At 36.6% G+C, this 23,204-nt stretch overlaps 1 protein-coding gene across 2 annotated transcripts in view; it reads left to right on the top strand.

The window, feature by feature from the left end:
• The window catches only part of LOC113235999, a 30,600-nt gene extending 12,894 nt beyond the window's left edge, over positions 1–17,706 (top strand). The window contains exons 4-7 of one of the 2 annotated variants that reach the window (XM_026471925.1): positions 64–201; positions 1,714–1,859; positions 3,954–4,174; positions 17,261–17,706. In XM_026471925.1, the coding sequence (XP_026327710.1) occupies positions 64–201; positions 1,714–1,859; positions 3,954–4,127 (458 nt within the window). In that variant the 3' untranslated portion in view covers positions 4,128–4,174; positions 17,261–17,706. Of the gene's footprint in view, positions 1–63; positions 202–1,713; positions 1,860–3,953; positions 4,175–7,780; positions 7,901–17,260 lie in introns of those variants that run through there. The other variant, XM_026471924.1, reaches the window with a different exon arrangement.
• Positions 17,707–23,204: the final 5,498 nt, after the last annotated feature.

The raw sequence follows: 23,204 nt of genomic DNA, 5'->3' as shown, positions 1-23,204 counted from the left end.
AAACGTTATAAAACTTCTAATTTTCCTGTTAAACACAACTGGTATTATATAATTATTTCACAGATATACTGGAGGCAGTGAAATTAGATCCAGCAGTTTTGGAGGCGCAGATCACAATTGACAACAGCGGCACCGGACCTGATACAACTACACAACGTTGTAATTCCGCAACTAAGGACAGAAAAGCTCTTGTTATGCGAGGTTAGACACTTATAAAACTAAAAACCGTAAAAAAAGATAGGCAATGTTAATTTCAGTTTTTATTTTGAAACTTTTACAGTTCATTCTCACTGCTTCTCACTGCTAGGAATTCTTTCCCAGATCTATCAAATAAAACTCACATACCGCAAAATACTACTAACTGTCGAACATTAAAGTATATCTATATCGAGTTCTTAGGTTTTCGCGATTGTTACACATGGGAAATAAACTATTTTTTCTGGCATAAATCTCGTATATTTGTTTTTTCAAATAAACCACGTTTCGTCAGTCGTGACCATGAGATCGGCTGGTTCCAGAGCAGTGGGGATTAATCTGCGGACCGTTTACAGTGACGCGTATTGCTCCGTACGGAACACGCTCCGCGTGAACTCCGCCCAAGCCACCCGTGCTTTCATTGTTGACGACTGTCTCTGTGAATATCCGCACTAAGTTAAATACTCGATTCAGTGCACTGCAGATTCTACGCATACGGACAGTCGGTATGGACCGTGCGCACAGCTGTGAAACTAGCCTAAAGGGCTGTAAAGTTTATCTAATTTAAAAATTAGATAATTAGTACGCTCGGTTATAAAACAATATAACACGGCATCATATTGAGGTTATCACCTTTGTTAGATTAAACTTCCTATATAACAGAGAATGCTCAGAGGAACTTTTTGAACTGGTGCCACCGTCACGTTTCAATCATAGCACTTCCCGCCAAAGGTATGGGTCCATCCCACTTCCTTGACGCCTGGCATTCTAATGGTGGCACTTCACATGGCTAGTATTTGTGTATTTGGCAAACAATTACCATGTGTAGATAGCATGTGTGACAAAGTATTTGCATTGTTTGCCTATTCAATAAATACAGTAAACATCAAACTCGCGTTATCGCGCTGGTCGGTTTCCAGACGGACATCAAAGGAGCCAAATAGGCAAATACGAAAGTAAACCGGACGCACTATGGGCAAATTCATTATTTTAACTCCTTAATTACATCAGTATTGCATGTTTGTCTGTACGTCAAATATGTTCCAAGTAAGTACATCTAAAGTAAGAACACCCAATGGCGAATACAAGTAGCCATGTGGGCTTCACGTTTATCCTGTCTTCGAACCTGAAGAATGTGGTGATTGGGTTGTATTAAATCATTCAAAAAAGAGCTTGGGTGGAAAGATCAAAAATAAAAGTGATGTCAGTTCAAGTCCAATTACTGAAAAGCTTCCCGAACATGTGAGAGAGAGGTCTCCCTCCTGATTTCCTTGGACAGCGCAACATGGGGTTCTGCAAAAAACGAATCAACAGGGCTAAGGCTAGCTACGCATAGGCAGCTCTTCTCATGTTTCAGATGTCAGTGGGCGACGACGTCTACAGCTGCTCGTTTGCTTCCTACTTTACATAAAAAAGGATTAGTACATGATGGACTATTTATTAAAATAGGTAGCAAAAATAGTAAGGAGGAAGTGTTTTCTCTTTTAAAATTTCTCATTGTATAAAATTTCATTTTAGGCCAGTCGTCAAACATCTCAACCTTTGAAAAGATGATGTCGATGCAGCAGGCAGCGCTCTTGGCCCTGAGTCCTAATCAGTTCGAGTTGCTGTTGAAATTCACCGATACACTTCGCGCTCAGCGTCGGAATAATCAGATGAATTTAGTAAGTACGGTCATCTACAATATAACATTATTTATTTTTAATTAAATATAACTTGCTCTTGACTACTATCTAGCCCTGGTGCAAAGATAGAATCTACGATGGAACATTATATTCAGTCGCACCTGAGGCTCAACTCGCCAGTGTGAGTCTGAGTCGAAGCGTCGCGTCACGTCCAGTTTTTCAACTATAACGCATGGCGACGCGCAACGACACGTGACGATGCTCGCATTAACGGACCCGGACCACAGTGCTGGACCAGTTTAAAGACTTTTGAACTTTCGTGAATGGCGCTCGTGCTCGACAGTATACAATTGTTGATATTGATCTTATTAAAATTGCTCTTATATCTGAAACTGAAATTATATCAGAAGCTGAAGGGAGATAAAGAAAAAGGAAATTTGGGTTCACGAGCTATGAAAGAAAAAAACGTATATTTGGCGAATTCACAACACTTTGTAGTAAAGTTTAAGCCGAGACTCAAGATATTTTTATAATTATTACGTTATATAGACATTCATATTTTTGGATTAAGTAAATTAATTTTTCGGCTTCGTCTATTGTCGCGCACTTGTCTCTTCCCATTTAGGCACTGTGCTATGTTTGGTCTGGTCGGCGTCTGACGCATCACTGCGCGCGAGTAAAGCACGGCGACGCGCGAAACCGTTCGACTTTAACCAAGCGTCGACGCGATTCCATATTTGCATAACACAAATTTGTACCTTAATAATAGGAAAACAAGACGCGTCGAGACGCTTCGACTCTGTGCCAGTGTGAGTTGAGCCTAATATAGATACCCGGGTTGTACAACCGTTGCAGGCACTTCCCTTTTCTGTGCGCATAATAAAAGATGACGAAATGCGCTTAGTACGCCTGAAGGGAATATCGACCAAGTAAGGATGATATCCCGCCGTACGTCTGGATGTCCGATGGCAAAAGGGTGCGGGTGGAATGAGTTGATGGAGTTCTTGGACACATTCACCGAAATAAATTCTGTCGAAAATCGACAGACAGGCAACTTTGCGTCGGTGATCTAAACTATGAGTATATTAAATATTATTGTCGTTAATAGTCCTGGCTATGCATTCATCCGAATTAAGAGCCTCAAGTTGAAATTTCGCTGAGCTATCGCACAGGTGACTGCAATACTCTATACAAGATCGGAACATTAAAGAATCGGCATACAATTCTGGTGAATTGTTTTGAAATTTTAAATCGACTTTTGTTTGTGTAAATTTTGTTAGGGTTTCAGCGCATAATTCTTAAGAAAATTTAAATTTAATTACGTACGTAGAGATATTGGTGAAAATTACTTCTAATTATTAATTTTAAATATTAATTTTCTTTGATGGTATTACCACAGAAGTATATACTCTATACAACAAACAAAAAATAATTGAAATCGATACGATCATCGTCACATTTCCGGACACTATGCAACTTACGATAAGGTAGTCCAAAGAGCAAAGTATTATTGACAGTACACACTGTACATGTTAGAGTTATGTTATTATTCTTATTCTTATCAATTACGTGAACGGGAATTTGATTATTGATTATTAGTTTATATTTGATTATTGTTTTTTAAGGGAGTCTTGAAAATAAAGGCTAATACGTTCAAGCTCCGAAACACCATAAAGCAATTCCCAAATATTGAACCAGTGTTAATTACTATTACTATTTATATCATAGGTTCCCAAACTATATAGCTCACTGTCCACTTAGGCAAGATAAGAAATTTCAACGCCTACCACCAAAATAATAATTAAAACAACGTATTTTTTATATCACAAAAAATCACGAAGAAAAAATGGCATATATGTAGTGTAGTTTATACAGATCATTCAGTTTTTTTTTTCAAATGCGGTAGCACCACCTAGACTGTATCGACGTCCCCCAATTGCTTCCTAGGTAGGGGGCCTAGAAAGAATTCTAGGCCCCCTGCCTAGGCCCCCTACCTAGGCCCCCTACCTAGGACCTCGGAAGCGACCTCAGCGCTCACTGTGGTGCGGGGACTACATTGGAAATTATGATTTATATTGTATGAAATCGTAATTACTGGTATTAGCAGTGTATAATATTTTTTATTCAATTCAGGAATGTGCCTTCTGCAAGAACAACGGCAATCCTGTAGCCTGGTACACGTCTCACGCGTTAAAGAATTGGCGCGGTAAGGTGCGGTGTCCTGTGTTGCGTGCCCACATATGTCCACGATGTGGCGCTACCGGCGATTATGCTCACACAAACAAATACTGTCCAGAGAACATCTGATTCTGAGGGTGTTTTACAACACTTTGTAAGGTCTCGTCATTAAATAGGTAAGTATTTGATTGGACAAATATTAGCAATTTCTAAATGCCAAACGTTCCACCCAGTGGTTAATTATTACCGCTGCCTTTAAACTTTCAGCACGGAATATTAACAATTTCGTAGAACTGTATTACTAACGAACACACAGAACAACAACAACAACAAACAAACAACAACTTTTGTTCCATGACTTTTAATAATTCGTCAGATTTTACTTTCCCAAAAAAATTAAAATATTTAAATACATACATATATCGCGCCAATTCTGTGCAAAACGCGGGAGTTGTCAGAGAGCAGTAATGTGAGCATTGTGCTGGTGCTGGTGAAATTACAGGCACATGGGACTTGTCAACTTATGTCTTAGGGTGACAGACGCAGTTGCAGTGCCGCTCAGATCTTCATATCTTTACAATTTAAAGCTCTGAGTGGCACTGCAACTGTTATGGACAGGAGTAGGTATAGCTTACCACTAGACACACGACTTGTACGTCCGCCACTTAATAGTATATAAAAAAAAGAAGAACGCTTGCATGTTTGAACTTACTACCTTACTACTAAATACAGATCTAAAAATTGTCAGATAGTACAAAAAACTTAAAAGTTTATTTTTGATATACTTATTTATCATCTTTTGTCAAAAGTTACGGAACAAAAGTGATGTAAGTAATCTAGTACAGCAAAATTGTTAGTATTTTAAAAATGTAACCTATTGTATATGCATGTCAAAAATATTACGATTGTAGCATTAACTCAACTTAATATAATTAGGGATGTAGCGGTAGGATAAGAGAGAAAGACGAGAGTGAAGGAGATGGACGAATGAGTGAAAGAATGAAGAGAAAGAACGGTGGCGGGTAGCATTTCAGCTTTAGATTTTTTTTTTATTTTGTGTAAGTTGAGCCATATATTCAACATATTACGAATAACAAAAAAAGTTAACAGCTGGTTTTTTTTATTAAGACAATTCCACAGAATGTAAGTTATTCATAGAAAGAGTCTGACATGAGATACATTTCAAGATGAGAAGTACTAAATAAAAAATAAGATGCCCAGAAAAACTTGATTAACACTTGATACGATCAAATCTTTGACACATTTAATATATTTAGGCGTAACTCACAACAGTAAAGGCTGATTAGTCCAGTAGCTGGATCCAGCGTCCCTGGATTCCAGCGCTGGATTGGCACTGCCACTGGGTTCCGCCTCTACGCATCAGCCACTAGCGCATCGCGTTTATTTGTATGGATTCAGTGCTGTTGACACGGGGTGCGCGGCATGCGGGGGATGGACATTGGATTGAAAAACAGGAACGTGCTCTATTCCAATCCAGCGCTGGATACTGGACGCTGTACTGGATTGAAACGTGTTTACATTATTCCAGTGACTCAATCAGCCAAAACACGGTCAAAATTCCATAATACGGCGAGTGTTCAAATTTTGTGAACGTTTACGTAGTTTATCATTACCAAATGACCACGATTATGATCTATAGGGCGTATCTAAAGGTAATTACATTTCGATTTATGAGTTCGAGTGATTTTAAACTGTAATTTGACTTTGTTAAAGGTCAGATTCATATCGATATTAAAAACTAATTGAACAGATAACATTGTCGCTTTTAGTGGTCTTAATGAAAGTAGTTCTATTTTCGCTTATTACCAGAGTTAAAAGGAGAATATTATGTACCTAAACTCAAAGGAAATGATATTTATTTTATTGAATAATTATGATATTTATATGGTCTTTGTGTAAACATTCCACTAGTTTGTTGTTATTATTGATACAAAGATCGAAGAAATACAAAGAAAATTTCCTTTGATCGGGTTAGACTCGAATTAGCAACCTCGCCGTACCGAGGCTATTGCTCTGCCAACTGGGTTACGGGACGAGTCGGCAGACATATACGAATTTCTCTATGTGCTTGTTGCAGATCTTTGTTTTTGGTTTTAACGACTTTTTTGCCGTAAGGTCACTATGAGAAATATATGAGATTAAGGCTCAACTCACATTGGCGCAAAGTCGAAGCGTCGCGTCGCGTCCTGTATTTCAACTACAACAACGAACGCGCGACTCCATATTTGCATAACACAAATTTGTACCTTAATAGTGGGAAAATAGAGATAAATATGCTATAGGCGAAAAACATGACGCTTCGCGACGCTTCGACTCTGCGCCAGTGTGAGTTGAGCCTAAAGGAATTAAAGAATTAATTATACATAGATCGTATCGTACCTCTGGTGTAACACAGACTTAAATGCAAAAAAATTAAAAATGGACCAATTTAAATGTGCAAGGATCATGACCCACGTATGTATAAAATCATACCCACTGCGTAAAGAAAATGACATGGTGCTTGGATTAAAAGAAAAATGTGTACTTTACAATAGTGTGATGGTGTGTGTCGCTTTACTGTGGGTTCTGGGAATTATAGAAGTAAAAATGGATTTTCACATCAAAGGTGTTTAGGGATCACGTTTTTGGTAACTACTAAAAAAAGTTTTTTAATGAATTTTTTAACATCAATGGATTTTGTTTTGGTAAATTTCATTTTCTGAATTTGAAACTATAAAATTGGGCAAAAAATCCATAGGCGTTAAAAATAATGTCAGTAATTGGCATAAACGTGCTGATCCCTAGACATTTTTGATGTGTGTATAAAAAAAATTGTATGTGTTTTGTATTTATTGTTGGTCATCCAGAGAACCATTTCGGTTTTAGTCCTATTACAATTGATCGCGCAGTAATATTTATTTAGACAGAAAGTCTGATCTACAATAACCTAATTAGGGTGTTTTCATACAATTAAAAATCTTACATGTTAAAAATATTGAATATCTACCTACATATTAAATATTTTTTTATATAAAATAAATAGTAATTTAAATATAATTTAAAACTAATGACGTTTTTGTACGCAAACATCCATCAACCGGGTCAGATTATGAGCCGTGGTCTTCTACAAATGTAAGTTAAGTCACTGTTTCACCGAAGGTGCGGTATAATCCCTTCCTCAGAAAATCCGAAATAGTATTGTATTTTGTTTTATATTTTCGATGTGTAACTAGCAATTACATTACTACGACACTGAGTTAAGAAGAAAACTTTCATAAGATACTTTTATTTTATTTTTTTAAATTTCATTTAAAGTATAACTCTAGTGTTTTGATTTTATGCCTTTTATTTTTCATCATTCCGGGTTTTAATTTGGAGGTTTTGTCCACTCTATGTATATCACTTGACCTTTAACAGCCGCATTCAGAATAATATACTAAATTTTGCTTTGACTTTTCATTCGTTAAAATTATCTCGTGAGAACAATGAGCTGGAAAAATAAAAGTTTAACATTAACCAAGATTATAACCAATTGTGGCCGTATATAATAGAATAATTTGTCAGTTTTCATGATTATACAAACATACTGTCACGCCTTTATTTTCTACTGGTGCAATTATAGATTACGGACCATCATTTACTACGTTACTGATATATCCCTATCGTTCTCCACTCGCAACAGTTTTTTTTAATATCACTTTGTCGTGTCAGATTCGTGTTTAGATACATGCTTAAACTTTTGTTTTATTGAAAATACATAATGTTTACTAAAATTGTTTCAGGAGTTCCTGTCAAAAGTTACGGAACACGGGGAATTCACATTTACAAAGGAAAGCGTGGAAACTATGAAGTTGGTTGTATTTTGTTTTTACTTTGTTGTTTTTACTCTGAATACAGTTTTGTTTTAATGAAAGTAGTTTATTGTTACAGTAGGTTTTTCTACGTATTCTTTACACAGGGTGTAAGCAGAAAGTTCCTGCAAAGTCAACTTTAATTATTATGGTTAACTCTGTTGGTTTAGGTTAACACTCGTGAATAGAAGGCTGACTTTTATATTACTTTTCATCGACAACTTAATTATAATTCACAACAATTCAAGTGGAGATCATGTCTATCAAAGTGAAGAAAGAACACAGACAAAAAAGGCGTGCAAACCGCGTTATTTTAACGACTTCGCCCGCCACACCTCGATCAAGGTAAAATCGCCAAATCTTAAACTTTACACGACTACCGAAAGAAATGATGTATGGGTTTGCAGAGGCTGAAAATCCAGGAGATTTCTTAGTCGTTGGAGAAAACTCTGGGTGAGCTGATGTATCAGTTGCAGGAGGCTGTTGTTGATCTGTCCGATCCGAAATCTGGAGTAGTCTCCTTAGTCCTAACAGTGTTTGGGTCAGTTGGTGGTTGCTCAATAAAAGCAGGTTTGAGGTGTAAGGAGATGTTACCATAAGTCTTGATCGAACTACCGTTTGCAGCACTGAGGTCATAGTCACTGTTGTTGTAGTGGCCTTTGAGTAAACGCCTGGGAAAACAACAGAGGTCTGAGCCAGTATCGATGAGATACTGGTACTTAAGACGTCTGGTCAGTTACAAACAGGCGGCGGTCGGAAGAAAAACAATCAGTAGCCGCCTCTACTGATTGTTGCTCACGTTTCCCTGTCGGGGCGTCCATGCGCAAGGCTTTGTGCATTTGGTTGCCTCGGTATCAAATTTCTTGTGGTAACAGCATACCTGGGTCCTCTTGACGGAGTGTTGCCACGAGAACGGCGGTTGGAAGACACAGAACGGTCGCGTGAACGAACACGGATACCTATAGTAGAGAGTGCAGCTACTTGCTTTTTCAGGTCCGCTATCTCATTAGTCAAGGAGACCACAATAAAGGACGAAGGGCCTGGTGTAGAGACAGAGAAAACTTGGTTCCTTGGACCGACAAGTTCATTAATTTTATCATTAAGATCAGCTGCTTTGTCAAGGCCCAGTTCTGCTGGGAGTGACGCTAAGATAGCTTGGACTTGCTTTGGAAGGCGTCACATCCACAAGGAGCATAAGAACTTTCACCTGAAAGAGCTGCACCAGCAAGCGACCAGAGGTGCCTAAGAAATTGGGACGGCCTCTTCGCTTAATAGCTGGCGAACACGCTGCTCTTGTGACATTCGTCACACACACAGTCAGTCGTTGGATTAGCTCTTCTTTTAGTTTTTGGTACTTGCCAGACTTGGGAGGCTTAGTTATAATGTCATCAATCTCCCCGGCCAATCTCTGATCCAACTGACTGATAACGTAGTTAAACATGGTATTGTCAGAAGTTATTCCTGCAACAGCAAATTGTGCTTCTACTTGGGCAAACCAGACAGCGGGTTTGTCTATCCAAAATGGAGGCACTTTCACACTTACACCGCAAGCTTCAGCCTTTTTCTCCTCTCTCAATCTTAGCTGTAAGGCATCATTCTCAGCCAGAAGCCTTTTAATTTCCTGTTTAAACAGTTCTTCAGCCATGTTAATGGTTTTATAGTACCAAACAAACACTAAACCAATAGTCGTGTAAAAATAATTAAAACAAGGAAAAATTCTTAGTGAGTGGAGTGGGTGTGGTAGCAAAATGAAGCTATGGCAAAACAGTACACAAAAAAAAAATGTTGTTTGTAAAAGCAAATTGTCATGACAATGCACAGCATTAGAACATGCTATTAGAACACAAAGAACATATTGCAAAAAATTTACACTTTGTCTATAAATTATGACTGCAGAACCACTGTGCAGTTCTATGTTAATATACAAAATGGCAAAAAAAAAAAATTCTAAAAACTAAATCAATAATTTAAAAAAATGGCTTAAAAGTTTAATTACAGCTATTAATTAGTCATATTCATTACATTTATTAATAATAAACAGTATTTTTGTTGGTCAAAACAATAAGGAATTAAATTTCAAGATAAGAAATTCACTTTTGTAAATTTGTAAGTATGAGAAAAAACAGATTTTGCTTAGGTAAGTAAGGTAAGTTTAGTAATACGAAAATGTCAGTTTAGTTTATATTAAAAACACCACACCACACAAGGCACAAAACACCAAATGAAGTTCGAAATCGAGGTGGACGGTTAATAGCTTTCCTGGAGTATTCCACTGTTAGTAAGTTCTCTGGAGGATTCCAATAAAAAAGTAAGTAAAGTTCAGCATACCAGAGTGTCGTCAGCAGTTAGAGGCTTCCAACCTGGGTGTGTTTAAAGTCGGCAGCGGTCGTTAGCTTTCAACCAAGCTGTTAGAAGATTCAATCCGGCGTCAGCGCAGAAAAGCTAGTGCCGTAGAAAGCCGGCAACCCACCACCGAACCAAATCACGTCGGGTCACATTGTGGGTTTAGGTTAACAGAAGGCTGACTTTTATAACTTAATTATAATTCACAACAATTCAAGTGTTTTTTTTTAATATTAGTTTTACGGCATCGGACAATTCAAGTGGAGATCATGTCTATCAAAGTGAAGAAAGAACACAGATAAAAAAGGCGTGCAAACCGCGTTATTTTAACGACTTCGCCCGCCACACCTCAAATAAAACATTTCAAATACAAAAAAATTCGGGAACCGGGCAGCTTTTGCTTAATATTATGTTCTTTTGTTATCGTGAAATTCATGAAAAGCTAAAATTTGGCTGTGAGTACCTGTTAAATAGTCCAATCTTCCTTATGCAGCTTTGGATGACTATACTTTTCTTGAAGCATTTTTTAAATTTAAAATAACAAGGGCTCAAAAGGTCATAATTTTATTTCAAAAAGAGTCCAACTTTCAATCAAAGTTAATCTCTTTAACATTTATTATATTTTAATACTAAGTAGTAAAATTTTGCGTCCTTCGGGACAGGCTACGGCGTTTAATTAGCTATACTGCCAGATCTTAAATTATAGTTTTTTTAATAATTTCATTTTCTGATTTTTTCGTAACCATTTCATAGACAGTAACTGCGTTTACGGTAAAATTAAATAGGTATTATGATACTAAGGGGCGAGAAGAGGTTTGAAATTTCAAAGGCAAAATTTTAATCCTCTCTCTAGCTCGTTTTCGGTGGAAATGGTGTGGATTGATTGATAAGCATGGGGTCGGCGAGAATTGAAATATTTGTTGATGTGATATTGAACCGTATTGCTGCTCACATAGAGTATTATACACTTTTTTTTATAATACCGAGCGACATGACGAACAAGTCGTGCGCCTGGTGGTTAGCGACACGCCTATCCATAACAGTTATTTATTTATTTATTAGTTACAGTGCCACTTAGAGCTTTTAATCGCAAAGATCGTAGGGACACTTCCATTGTGCCTGTCGCCATGAGACATAAGTTGACAAGTCCCGTGTGCCTGTATTTCACCAGCACCTTTACCCTTCCAAACCGGAACGTATTAATACTCACATTACTGATTGGCGGCAGAAATAGATAAGGTGGCAGTACTTCCCAGGATGAACTCGTTCACAAGGAGCTCTACTGCTTTTCGTGAAAATAGGCCGAGGAGATTTCAATTCTCGTCCGCCTCATCTCGTCTCATCTCGCCAGTGAAAAACTGCCTTCAAAGTGTGATTTCGAAGTGATAATCCAAACCCAAACTCATGAGAGAAATAAATGTAGGCCATACAAATATTTCTTCCGGCCCAAGAATCGAACCCAGGACCTCGTGGCAGACCACCGTTCGGCCACGGAGGCAGTTTATAGATATATTAAATCAATGTAAGTACTACGGCAACAAAAGTACTGACATTCTCGTGTGTGATATCATTTAAATTGTTCATGAAAGGGTTAAGAGAATCATATTTGAATTATCGCACACATTAAAGAGAAAAGACGCCATTTTTAACTTTTAATACTAATTTATTTAATTAAACATTTTGTCTATGGCATTGAGGAATTAATATAGCTGACACTAATATAAACAAGATTGATAAAGGGGCAAGTAAAAATCACCAGCAAATGGTTCTTGTGGGCTCCGCCGTTCACAATACAGGACAAATTAGAGTAATTTCACGATATCTACCAAACAAGTCCAAAATAACTTCTCTCAAATTAGAACTCTGGCATGCGTAAGCAAATAATCAATTACATATCTATACTTTATACATATTTGTATTTAATAAATAAAAAATAAATTAGGAGCAAGTGAAATAAAGAAAAATTTTCCAGTTTTATTTCCACTTTTTTTAAATCAAATTGGAATAATTTTCACCCTTGGTGTATAAGGCTGTATGTGCAAAATGATAACTTTTGTAGTATAATACAAGTATGGTGACTCCATACAAACGTAGTCACTTGTTTATGCGCGCGCCAGACGCGTGCCGTGTACGGACGCCATTGTTGCCAGGTCAAATCGGAAAAAGTCCGAAGATATTGCACACAAAAACACTACATTGATTAAATCTCAGTACAGAGTACTAAAATAACCGACCTCAAAAGTTCGAATCTATTGGCCAAGTATTATTAAAATCGGTTACCGGAAAGTGCGCGAAACCGGTTTCATCCCCTATTTTGCGACCCTCAGAGGTGGAATATTTTCTTAAAATTGAAATGGAACCACTACCTGACGTACCCTTTTAAAAAAAAGAATCATCAAAATCGGTTCACAAATGCCGCCGGAGTTATCGCGTAACATATATACAAAAAAAAAACACAGTCGAATTGAGAACATCCTCCTTTTTTGAAGTCGATTAAAAAATAGTAGACCTTCAAACCTTTAATTGACTTTCTTCAAACATTGATTGGTCATTTTCATTTCTACATTACTAGTTAAAGATAAAAGCGTGTAATCTTTTTGATGTTATCTTACAATCTTGATGACTGAAATTAAATTGTATTTTTAATTACCCCTAGCGGGAATCTCAGGGTCGTATTCCAGAACTCTACTCAATACTCAAGTCAGGACTTGAATATTGCAGTGAGCACTGAAAATCATACTCAAATCCTTGCCATTAGAGTCGTATTTCCAGCGCTTGTAATCATACTCAAGTCTGCTCAAATCCTGACTTGAGCATTGAGTAGAGTTCTAGAATACGACTCTCAGTCTTGCGTTTGACAGCCGTCATTCCAGCATTGAATGTTTCAATGTTTTGGGTTAGGGATTGTATGGCGGGTGTAATAATAGTCAACTGTAAATTACTAACATGAGCCAAAACATACCTTCAAACACTCTTAATCCTTTTTTATTGTGGATTGATAATTTTTATGTAACCTTCCATTAATAATCATATGTTTTATCACTTGAAAGTAAAAGTGCATCTGTAAAATAGATAACAATTAATAACAGTAACATTTTCCCAGCATACTAGTGTGTAAAAATTTTTTTGCGCGGGCGGAGTGTGTCCGTTCTTTTTGTTCTCTGGTCGAGTATTACTTATACGAGAGTACAGGACCTGGCAACATTGAAGAACGGATACATTTGCATAACCTCGCGCGTGATGCATATTCGCGTTGTATAGCGCTGCTGATCGTGCCACTTTTATTGCGAATGTGTGTGGTGAGTACACAACTAAAAAAATACCATAGAAAAGACATCAACGTTAGGTTATGCCGTTCTTAACATAATCATATTTATATTATTAATTATCGAAGTATGCATATAAAAGGTATATTACTTATTCACTGTATTATTAATTGAGTTAAAGAATGATAATGAATAATTCAAACTACTAAAATATATATTAACGTACATAATAATATAATGTACATATAATAGGTGTACACACAAATTAGACTAGCTTTTTTTTATACAAACGTAAGTGCGTATTTGACCTCTATCTCACCTGATGGAAAGTGACGATGAGGTCGACGATGGAGCATACACACCTAAATAATGCCTATTCACTCTCGCCTTATAACTTATAATATAACGTTCCTTATAATGTTCAGGGAACCAGTCCGCAGGCAGGGAATTCCACTCCATAGTCGTTCGCTATTTATATGTCGAATATCTACAACATAGGGGTGGAATCCATGCGTACGTCTAGTCCCCCGATGATGGAAAGGCGGAATTAAAGTGTGTATTCCATCGCACATTCTCGCACAATTTTTTACCTATTCCGATTTTTTATCTGTTTTTCATTATCATCACCTTTCTTTAGTGTAATCGCGATAAGAAGGTTCAGAAGATTCTTCAAAGTAAAATTTCCAATCCATGGTGGACTGTTTTCTAAATACGTTTTGAGGCCCGTGCCCAGTAGCGGGCTGTATATGCGTTCAGAATTAGAAATGCCAAAATGGAAGCTACTAAACTGCAATTAAGTTCTGAAAATAAATTTGTTGCTTAACCTGTTGACTTACTCTTGAAGCCTAGCCTTAGCGAAATGTGAATGCAGAGGAAATGAAGAGGCCCAAAAGGGCCGATATATCTATAATGTAGAATTAAATAGGTGATGATTTATGGTCACGTACTCTCGTTTCGAGAATTTTGATGGGAGTAACGACGGAAAGACCTAAGATAAGAATAGTGAAGGAAAATGGAATTCTAGAACGATTCAAAATTTTAAAAGTAGGTTGCCACCTACCAGTAAAGAGGTTGATAAAAAGGTAGGATAACGATGAAGGACGTCAGCATCGTCACACTCTTGTAGGTGCTCTATAAAACTATATTTAATGTAACCTTTGTATAATCTAGATTATTTATAACGTGGGATTAAATTTAACCTGCTTGTTACTAGTTATACGGCATTAGTTAACGATAACACTCGTGCTTTTCCAGAAACGGCTTGTAAACAAAATTTCATTTTCATATTTGTAGTCGCTACTTACATGCACAATATACAGTAAAAAAATTATCGACATTTCTTAGACTGAACAAATAAGGACCTTATATTCGTTCATAATAAGGTTCAAGTAGTATTGTGCTTGCAATTATTCCAGGAGGCCTTTATTTTATTGAAAACCTCTTGACGCAGCACTAAAGGGCTCTGGACTTTATTTCAGTGGACTCGTATTCTGTTCAAGTACTTATGTTTTAGTTTTTATAAAGGCAAGTGCCACTTACAAGAGAACTAAAATTAAACAGTAATTGATAGTGTAGGCGCATTGACTTACAAATAAGTGGACGACGGGTCTAATACAAAAACCACGAAAAAAATATCCCAAGTCAACCTATTTAAACGTAGTGACATGTAAAGGAATATGAAAAGGAATATTACTAAAACGTTGAATTTAAATTGTAATGTCATCGCAGTACTGTCTAATTTTGCTTGCTTCGCTGTCAGTTGAACAAACGAGGACTAAAGCGTGAATGACGCTCTGTATACGATTTTAATGCCCTATAAGTTCGGATACTTTTTAGCGCGGACCCGACGCCCATATAATTGTAAGTCAAAGTGTAGGCGTTATGGTATTCGTGCTGGCTGAATGAATGCAGGTTTGTATTTAGAATTATATTAAAAAAATAGTATTGTGAAAAAATGAATATGGTAGTTCTGGATTCGCTCTGGACCTTTTGGAGGGAAAAGTTACGTTTTTATTTTGACTTTCAATTATTTTGTGAAATCTAGTTTAAAGTGGAATAGGATAGTGCTATTGTGCCTTAATCGAAGATTAAAACGCGAAATTATACTAATCTCGAACTAAAATACCCGTATCGGCCCGTTCTAAGGAATCCCGAGTCAATCCAAGCACGCCGCCTCAAATTGCCTATCCTCTTTGTGGCGGCCATATTTACAGAAACATAATTAAACTTCATGTTTAGGCTGATGGCTTTGCCAAAGCCTTAATAAATTAAAAAAAAAATATGGTAGTTCTGGACAAAGCTTTCATTGAATACACGTATAAAGTTTTATTTATGAATATAATCCTCGCTTTTCATGATCCACGACTACGCCTTTTATAATAGCATTCGAAATTTAGTAGCAGAAGAGCTCCTTGTGTTCATCAAGTGAAGTGCCATCATACTACTTCGCGGCCAAGCAGTAATGCTCACATTACTGTTTTGAAGGATAAGGGTAAAGTGCAGGCCAAACCGCGAGCGAACTACAGATCCCCCTTTTGCTAATTTTTTTGAAACCTCTGGTCATTGTAATTCAATTGCGACTCTATTGAGATTATAATAATATAATATAATATCATTTATTATCTCCCAACAAGTACAAAATATAAGTACATAATTGAACATAGAGCTTAGGTATAGGAGATAGGAGCCCAAACTAGGTAAGTCCTGTGCTATATCACTCGTGGCTCCCCCTCTCGAAAATAGTACAGTCAGTAAACAAAACCAAGATTATTTGATAGAAAATGACAGAATAAAAACTCTTACTGTTACCTAAAGTCATAACAGGAGGCAAATAAATTAGAAATTATTAAAAAAATAAAAAATTCAATAGGAACGTTATGTATTTAAAAATTAATTAATGCGTATATGTGCCTGTGTGATTGATGATTTATGTAAGTATATATATAGCATGAGACGGACTATAAGCAATACAATCCTCGTAGAAGGTGTTCGGTTTACTCATAGTTTACTCAGTCAGTTAAAGTTTTTCGAAGTTCTTGATTAGATTTGGAATAAATAGATAGTATTTTGTTTGCTGTGTTCTATAGTTTACTGCCCTGAAAACAGAAAAACCTTTAAGCAAACGTTGTTCTGACCGACACCCCGTTACCATATAATTTCGGCGCTTTAATGCAAACCTACGTTCCGGAATATAAACCATTTGTGTGTGCTGTCGCAAGATGGAGAAAATAGATTATATTACAATTATGACAACATTTTTGTTAATCTGCTAAAATCTTGTTGCAATGGCAGTTGAGTCTCATTAAAGAGTCAGTGGAATGGCACTGAAGACATTTATTCATTCTATCTTAAGCATATCTTAATTTTTATCTCGTTTTTACGCTACAAATTAATCTTCAAATTAAATCTATTTTTTATGTCAAATAATTAGTACTACGTCATTGAAGTGACAGAATCCCCTGGCAAGAATGAGAAAGAAACACCAGGGGTTGCTCTTTGTCAATAAACATTTGTACACATTTATCATATTCAATATTTATTTCATACATCATAGATAGAGACTACTTGTAAGAGCTAAATGAGTCACTACCACGGACATTTGTTATGCAAGCACGCAGAAGTTCTTAAAAAATGTTAAATAAACTTAAACAAAAAATGTTAAATAAACTTAAAAAAATAAAATTTTAAACCTCGTGATTGGCAAATTTCGAATATCAACCGGAATCTTATTATAATAGCGTACCTATAGGTATGCACGAAAGGAGCCTCCCCGCACGACGTAACATTTCTTACTTTTTTTTAGCTCAGATTTCGCCAGACGCCTAGTACCTAGTTGTAGTGGACGCGTGCATCTCCGCAGTTCTGTGATTGGCCAGTGGTGCTATCCTCCACAAACGTTCCCAGTTGCTTGCGTGGAAATATCAAGCTTGCTGGATATCAAACTCACGCAACGCAAAGAAATCCAACGCAAACCAAGCGGCCGGCGCAAGCGAGCGACTCGTGCACAGTCCTGCCTGCGCGTACGAGACAGACCTTTGCGTATGCGCGAAGCGAGTCACGCAAGCAAGCTAAAAACGCAAGTGAAAGACTCGTAAACCCGTCATTACGCCGGTTGGCAGATCCTTTCATCACGATAGCAAGCGTTATAGTCTACGCCATGAAGACTATAATGCTTGTTGAGAAGACGCGTATTTATTGCCCCCGGAATGAATTTATGACTTCATGAAGACGACTATCAAGAACAGCTAATATCACTATTTTTCATAATAAAAATATTATTCTTAACATAAATAACATTTTCATAAATGTACTGTGACGCTAGTGTATGTTAGTTTCTTTAAACTTATCTCTGAAAGACAATGGGGCACAAGTAGTAAATTGCCCTTGTTACCGCACGTTTCTGCAGGAGAAAGATTCTATTAATATCGGCAGCATTACCTCAAGCACAATTGCCAGGTAGTAGGTATTAATATTAAAAAACATAGTTTTCTGGAGAAAGCGCGTAGGGAATTGTTTATCTTTATTTCTTTAACATGGTTGGAACGAAGAAAACTTGTCACTCTTTCCTGTCTTTATGTTTTTAGACTTATTTTGAATCTTTTTCCAGAAGGACGCTGTAATCTATTATATCTGTTGTTTATTCAAGAAATAAATGATAATATACAGGTAAGGTACAATGAAAGCTTAAATACTAGAAAGTAAAACTAGGATTTTAGAAATTTTATTAATAAAATTGGGTCCCCGCGGCAAGGTGCCCAAGATGCTGGCAGAGTTCCCCCATGGTTCCTCCTTTACATCTTGCATATAGAATCTATTTAAGACGAAGTTAAATACAAAAGTTATTAGAGTCATTTATAATTATTCGGATTTTTTTAATAAACTTGGTTACATAATTGACTTTTCTTCGAAAATAAAAAAAACCTGTCAATACAGGTTATTTTCATTGTCAATGTAATTGTTACGAAATCAATTAATACGTAGTCCTATTTAATAACATGTTTACCAAGTAATTGCTTTGTTATTGCATGTACTTGAAGGATAATTATGTTAAAATTATTGACAGGGTTGCCTCATTAGCTTTCAATGGATGTTTTTTCTTTATGAAGACTGAATGCGTAGATGACTAATAGATCTGCGCTAGGGTTGGTTATACATACTGGTATAAATACGTTAAATGTATTTTGAGTTTTGCTAGCAGCTGTAGCACAATACTTACCATAATCACGTGCAGCACAAATGAGACGTTAGTTTTTGTGCGCTTAGCTATTCGTACCCTTGCGATCATAAGTTTTTTTCGATAGTTATTTTTTCTCTTATGTTCATTATTATTGTTTTGTTTAAGTGTTATTATTAATGTATATTCTTACATTGCAAGAGAATATTTATCAGCCCTCGTTGACATAACTTCCACTCAAGACCATAGGGATTAAGGAGAGGCTGGAAAACAGCGCTGCGCGGTCTCATCTCCGTGTCAGCTTAAGCTAAGCCTCTGCCTTTTGTCTCAAAGTCATTTTTTATATTTGTCTAAATTAGATTATAAGAAAATACTATGAAGAGCCAATAAATTATATATTTTTATTATTATAAGTTTTTTATCACATGAAAGCAGTAGTAGAGCTCCTTGTGAAAGCGTTCGTCCAAGGAAGTACTGCTTTACCTATTTCTGCTGCTAAGCAGTAATGTTAGCATTACTGCGTTCCGGTTTTGAAGGGTAAGAGTGCTGGTAAAATTACATGGGACTCGTCAAGTTATGTCTAAGGGTGACGGGCGCAATGGCAGTACCTCTAAGATCTTTGCTTCGATTTAAAGCTCTGAGTGGCACTGCAACTGTTATGGACAGGCGAGTAACTTACCAACAACGAACAAGTCGTGCGACTTGTTCGTCCCGTCACTTGATATTATAAAAAAACATGAATGTCATTAAAATAATATAAACTACGCGATACAAATTGAGTATAATGCATTGACTTACAAAGTATAATGTGAAATTTTATATCTTTTCTACTGCTCAAAAATTTATAGACTAATTTCGTTTATAAAAGAAGGCAAAATCATGACTAAAAGAATTCGTTGGCGTCATTGACTTCAAATGTCTTAATTTCAAAATTCATTAGTTCTTTCAAATTATAATAGCGGCCTATCTAAGTCTGGATACAAAATCATATTTAAAAGAAACTCTAATGACTAATTAGTATGTAACCGGACTGATATATACAATCATCAGTTTCTTAGTTCCTGAACGTTGAGCGACATCTAGCCGCCAAAAAAGGAATTGCAGTACCTACGTAGGGATATGGTCCACATTTAGTTCAGGTAATATCAAATGCACTGATTCGACTGTAATAAGCTAATTAAAGATTAACAACTCCATTACCAAAAATAAACTCGATAATTTCTTCTCCAAAATGCCACAAGAGAAAACGGTAAAACTGATAAAAAGGTTCCCAAAATCAGGGATAGATTGGACGTTTCACAAAAAATTATTTGTGTCCGAATTACCTGTGCAATAGTCTGTGGTATGGCGTTAATGAATCCATTTTTTTTGTCCAAACTTTTGACCGTATCCGTACAAAGTAATTTCCTCTGAACTTTCGTCACGTGACAAACTCACAGCACCATTCAGCTTCTATTAACTCTGTTTAAGGCTTCTGTAGTTTATTTTGATATAATAATACACCGAATATGTTTTATTCAATTACGTAACACGTAACCTCCAAAACTTCAAACTGGAATATCTTTAATTGCTGACTTCTCAGAATAGTAAACCCAAAACAAAATTTGCTCAGGAATTCCAAGTCTATATTTTCACGTATTTTTCATAAACACACATACAAATTATGTCACCAAAAATTTGTATGGGAATTTGCCATTGTCCTTTGTAACCCTCTCTCCTGAAAAGTTGTCATTTTGCAGTTATGACCTTATTACACCTAGAGGTGCGTATTGTGCACTATCAGTGTCTGTACTAAACGAATTCCAGTACGATTGCCATTTTATTGTCTCCGAGAAAAAAAGAACGCTCTCTACATAGCACCAAGACCAAGGATTCTTTTGCGTGTATGGGATTCCTGGCGGTCAATTACGGTTAATACAGCTATCGTGTTAAATGTATACAGATAATTACTGCGTATACTATCGGGATCTAGATTTTATGGTATGCACATATCGCACTGCTATTACAATAGTGTTATAACTCAAAATATGTGAAATTCAAGAATATACCATTGTTGAACGTAAAATTTGATTCTCTACACGTCAAAAAAAGCGACGTTAGAATATTGTAAGAAACAATTAAAATATGTCTACTTAACTCAAAATAGTCTTATTTTGAGTTAAGTAGACATATGAGTTAAGTAGACCTGTACCTGAGAGTGACTTATCCTGGAATCTGAGAAAGCAGAGACGCCCTTTCAGATACCCGGGAGATACAGGGTTATGTAGAATATTGTAGAGAATGCAGACAATATGCAAATTCCTACGGAGACGAATAGGAAGCCACTTGAGCTGACTGCGCCAGCGTGAGATTCGGTCATATTTACGAAGGCCATAGATGAACTTTATATAAATGGGTTTTGCAACCGTTCAAGCTTATCGAGTTCTCAGGTTTTGGCGATTGTTACACATAGGAAATGAAACTATTTTTCCGGATTTAAATAGCGTATATTGGTTTTTCCAAACAAACCAACGTTTCAGGCCCTTTACGGGTTCCAAGGTCACGGTTGACTCAATCAGTCAACCGAGAACAGCCTGTAGTCCTCCAGGTAGTTCCCTTGCGTATCTATTATAGCGCTATTCTGTCCTGCTTATTGCCATTTTTGCATTTAGGTAACTTCCGAGATATTGGCAACCAAAATATTTTTTTCTTTAAAAAAATAATAATTACTCTGATTTTGCGTTACAATAAAACTGGAATTAAATAAGATATGAAAAAATAGCTTATAGCGGGTTGTAGATCTGGTTTCGCTGATCCCAGATTTTTTTATGATACCAAGTGACGGGACGAACAAGTCGAGCGCCTGGTGGGAAGCGACACGCCTGTCCATAACAGTTGCAGTGCTACTCAGAGCTTAAATCGCAAAAATTTGGGGGCACAGCCACTGCGCCCGTTACCCTGAGACATAAGTTAACAAGTTCCATGTGCCTGTAATTTCACCAGCAACCTCACCGTTCAAAACCGGAACACAGTAATGCTACATTACCGCTTTGCGGCGGAAATAGACAAAGGTGGCAATACTACCCTGTACGAACTCTTTCCAAAGGAGCTCTACAATAATTACGAGGATATTTTTTTGCGTCTGAAAAACCTTAAACAGGTAATAATTATTTGAAGGTTTAATCAAAATTTTCCTCTTATTTTAATTTCGAGTACAGTACATCAAAATCACCTTCTCTGTAGCAACATAACAATAGTGGATGTATCCACGTTGCACGCTTTCGTTTTTAGCTTTTGATTACGCCGGCGCGGTGGCGCGGACGCGCGCAAGCACGTACTTTACTGTGCTGCCATCTCCCAACTTTTACACTGACCTGCTGAACTAGGCCCGGGGGCGATAACTGACTACACTTACGACTGCATGTAGTCGGCTTCGTCTGCATGAAGTTGTATTTTATGAACTTCGCGCATACAATTCGTTTAGTAGCAGCCATAAATGGAAGCTTCTCTAATCAGCTCAATGAGAATCCGTGTCGATAAGTTTGGTGACTCCGTTACAAAACACGTTCTAAATTAAGAACTAGGATTTAAATCATGCACTAAATAAAAACCTTATTGTGAAAGGTTTATCAACAATGGATATAAATTGTCTTTTTTTTTCACTTTCAAGCTTCTTCGAACTTCCGTTATTTTAACATTCAGGGTAAATTTCAATTTACACAGTGAACTTCTATATTTTTTGCTCAGTGATTTTCCCAGCTGCAATTTTTGCGCGGCGTGGTCGAAAGTCGTAGTATAAGTTGTCAAAATTGATATGTAATATTTTTTGTAGTCACCTTATACATAAATCTTCTCATGGAGCCACTAAAGAAAAATTCCTACGTCGACGTTATAGTACATTTATAATTTTTTTTAGTACTGATTTCTAATTTTGGTGACGCATCCACAACCTGTATCTGAAACTTGTTTTCATGATTGAAAAAAAAATCGAATTTAAAAAAAAAATACTGGTGCACCCGTATTCTCAGTGAATATTACTGTCTGTAATTAAATAAATTATTAATTAACAATCAAATTAAAAATTATTAAGGAACAATCGTTAGCGGGAGGAGCCTAATTTTGGTGAACAATTTTAAATGCCGATCACTACCTCCCGCCCCCTCCAGAGTCGCGCTAATGCGCGGTGTGATCGATTGTGCGGAGATCGTGCTGCTTTTCCCGTCAAAAAGGTAAGTACTAATTCAAGTGACTTGGGAGCTAAAACTGAACAGATCATTTTACCGAGGAAACAAATAAGGTTTCAAATAACGCTGTATCCATTTTGAATGTTGATTTTGGGTGCCTTTGATATGCTATAGTTAATGTTGCCTTAACTGAAATAGTAATAGTAATTTTTTTAAATAATTTTTGCTAATTTTCCAGTTTTGGTGACAACATTTTGGTGATTTTGGTGATTTATCTGTGTTTACCAAAATTGTGTCTTATCACCAAAATTAGAAAGTAAGTGGTATTTTCTGTCACAACTGTTGTTAGCTACAAATCAATAATGTTGGAAAACAAATTAAAGTTCATTTGATTTACAAATTTTCTGTTT

This window comes from Hyposmocoma kahamanoa, unplaced genomic scaffold (assembly GCF_003589595.1).
Source record: "Hyposmocoma kahamanoa isolate Upper Pololo Valley unplaced genomic scaffold, ASM358959v1 88, whole genome shotgun sequence".
Lineage (NCBI taxonomy): Eukaryota > Metazoa > Arthropoda > Insecta > Lepidoptera > Cosmopterigidae > Hyposmocoma > Hyposmocoma kahamanoa.
Note: the sequence above shows the minus strand (reverse complement) of the source record. Positions and strands in the feature narration are given on the sequence as shown.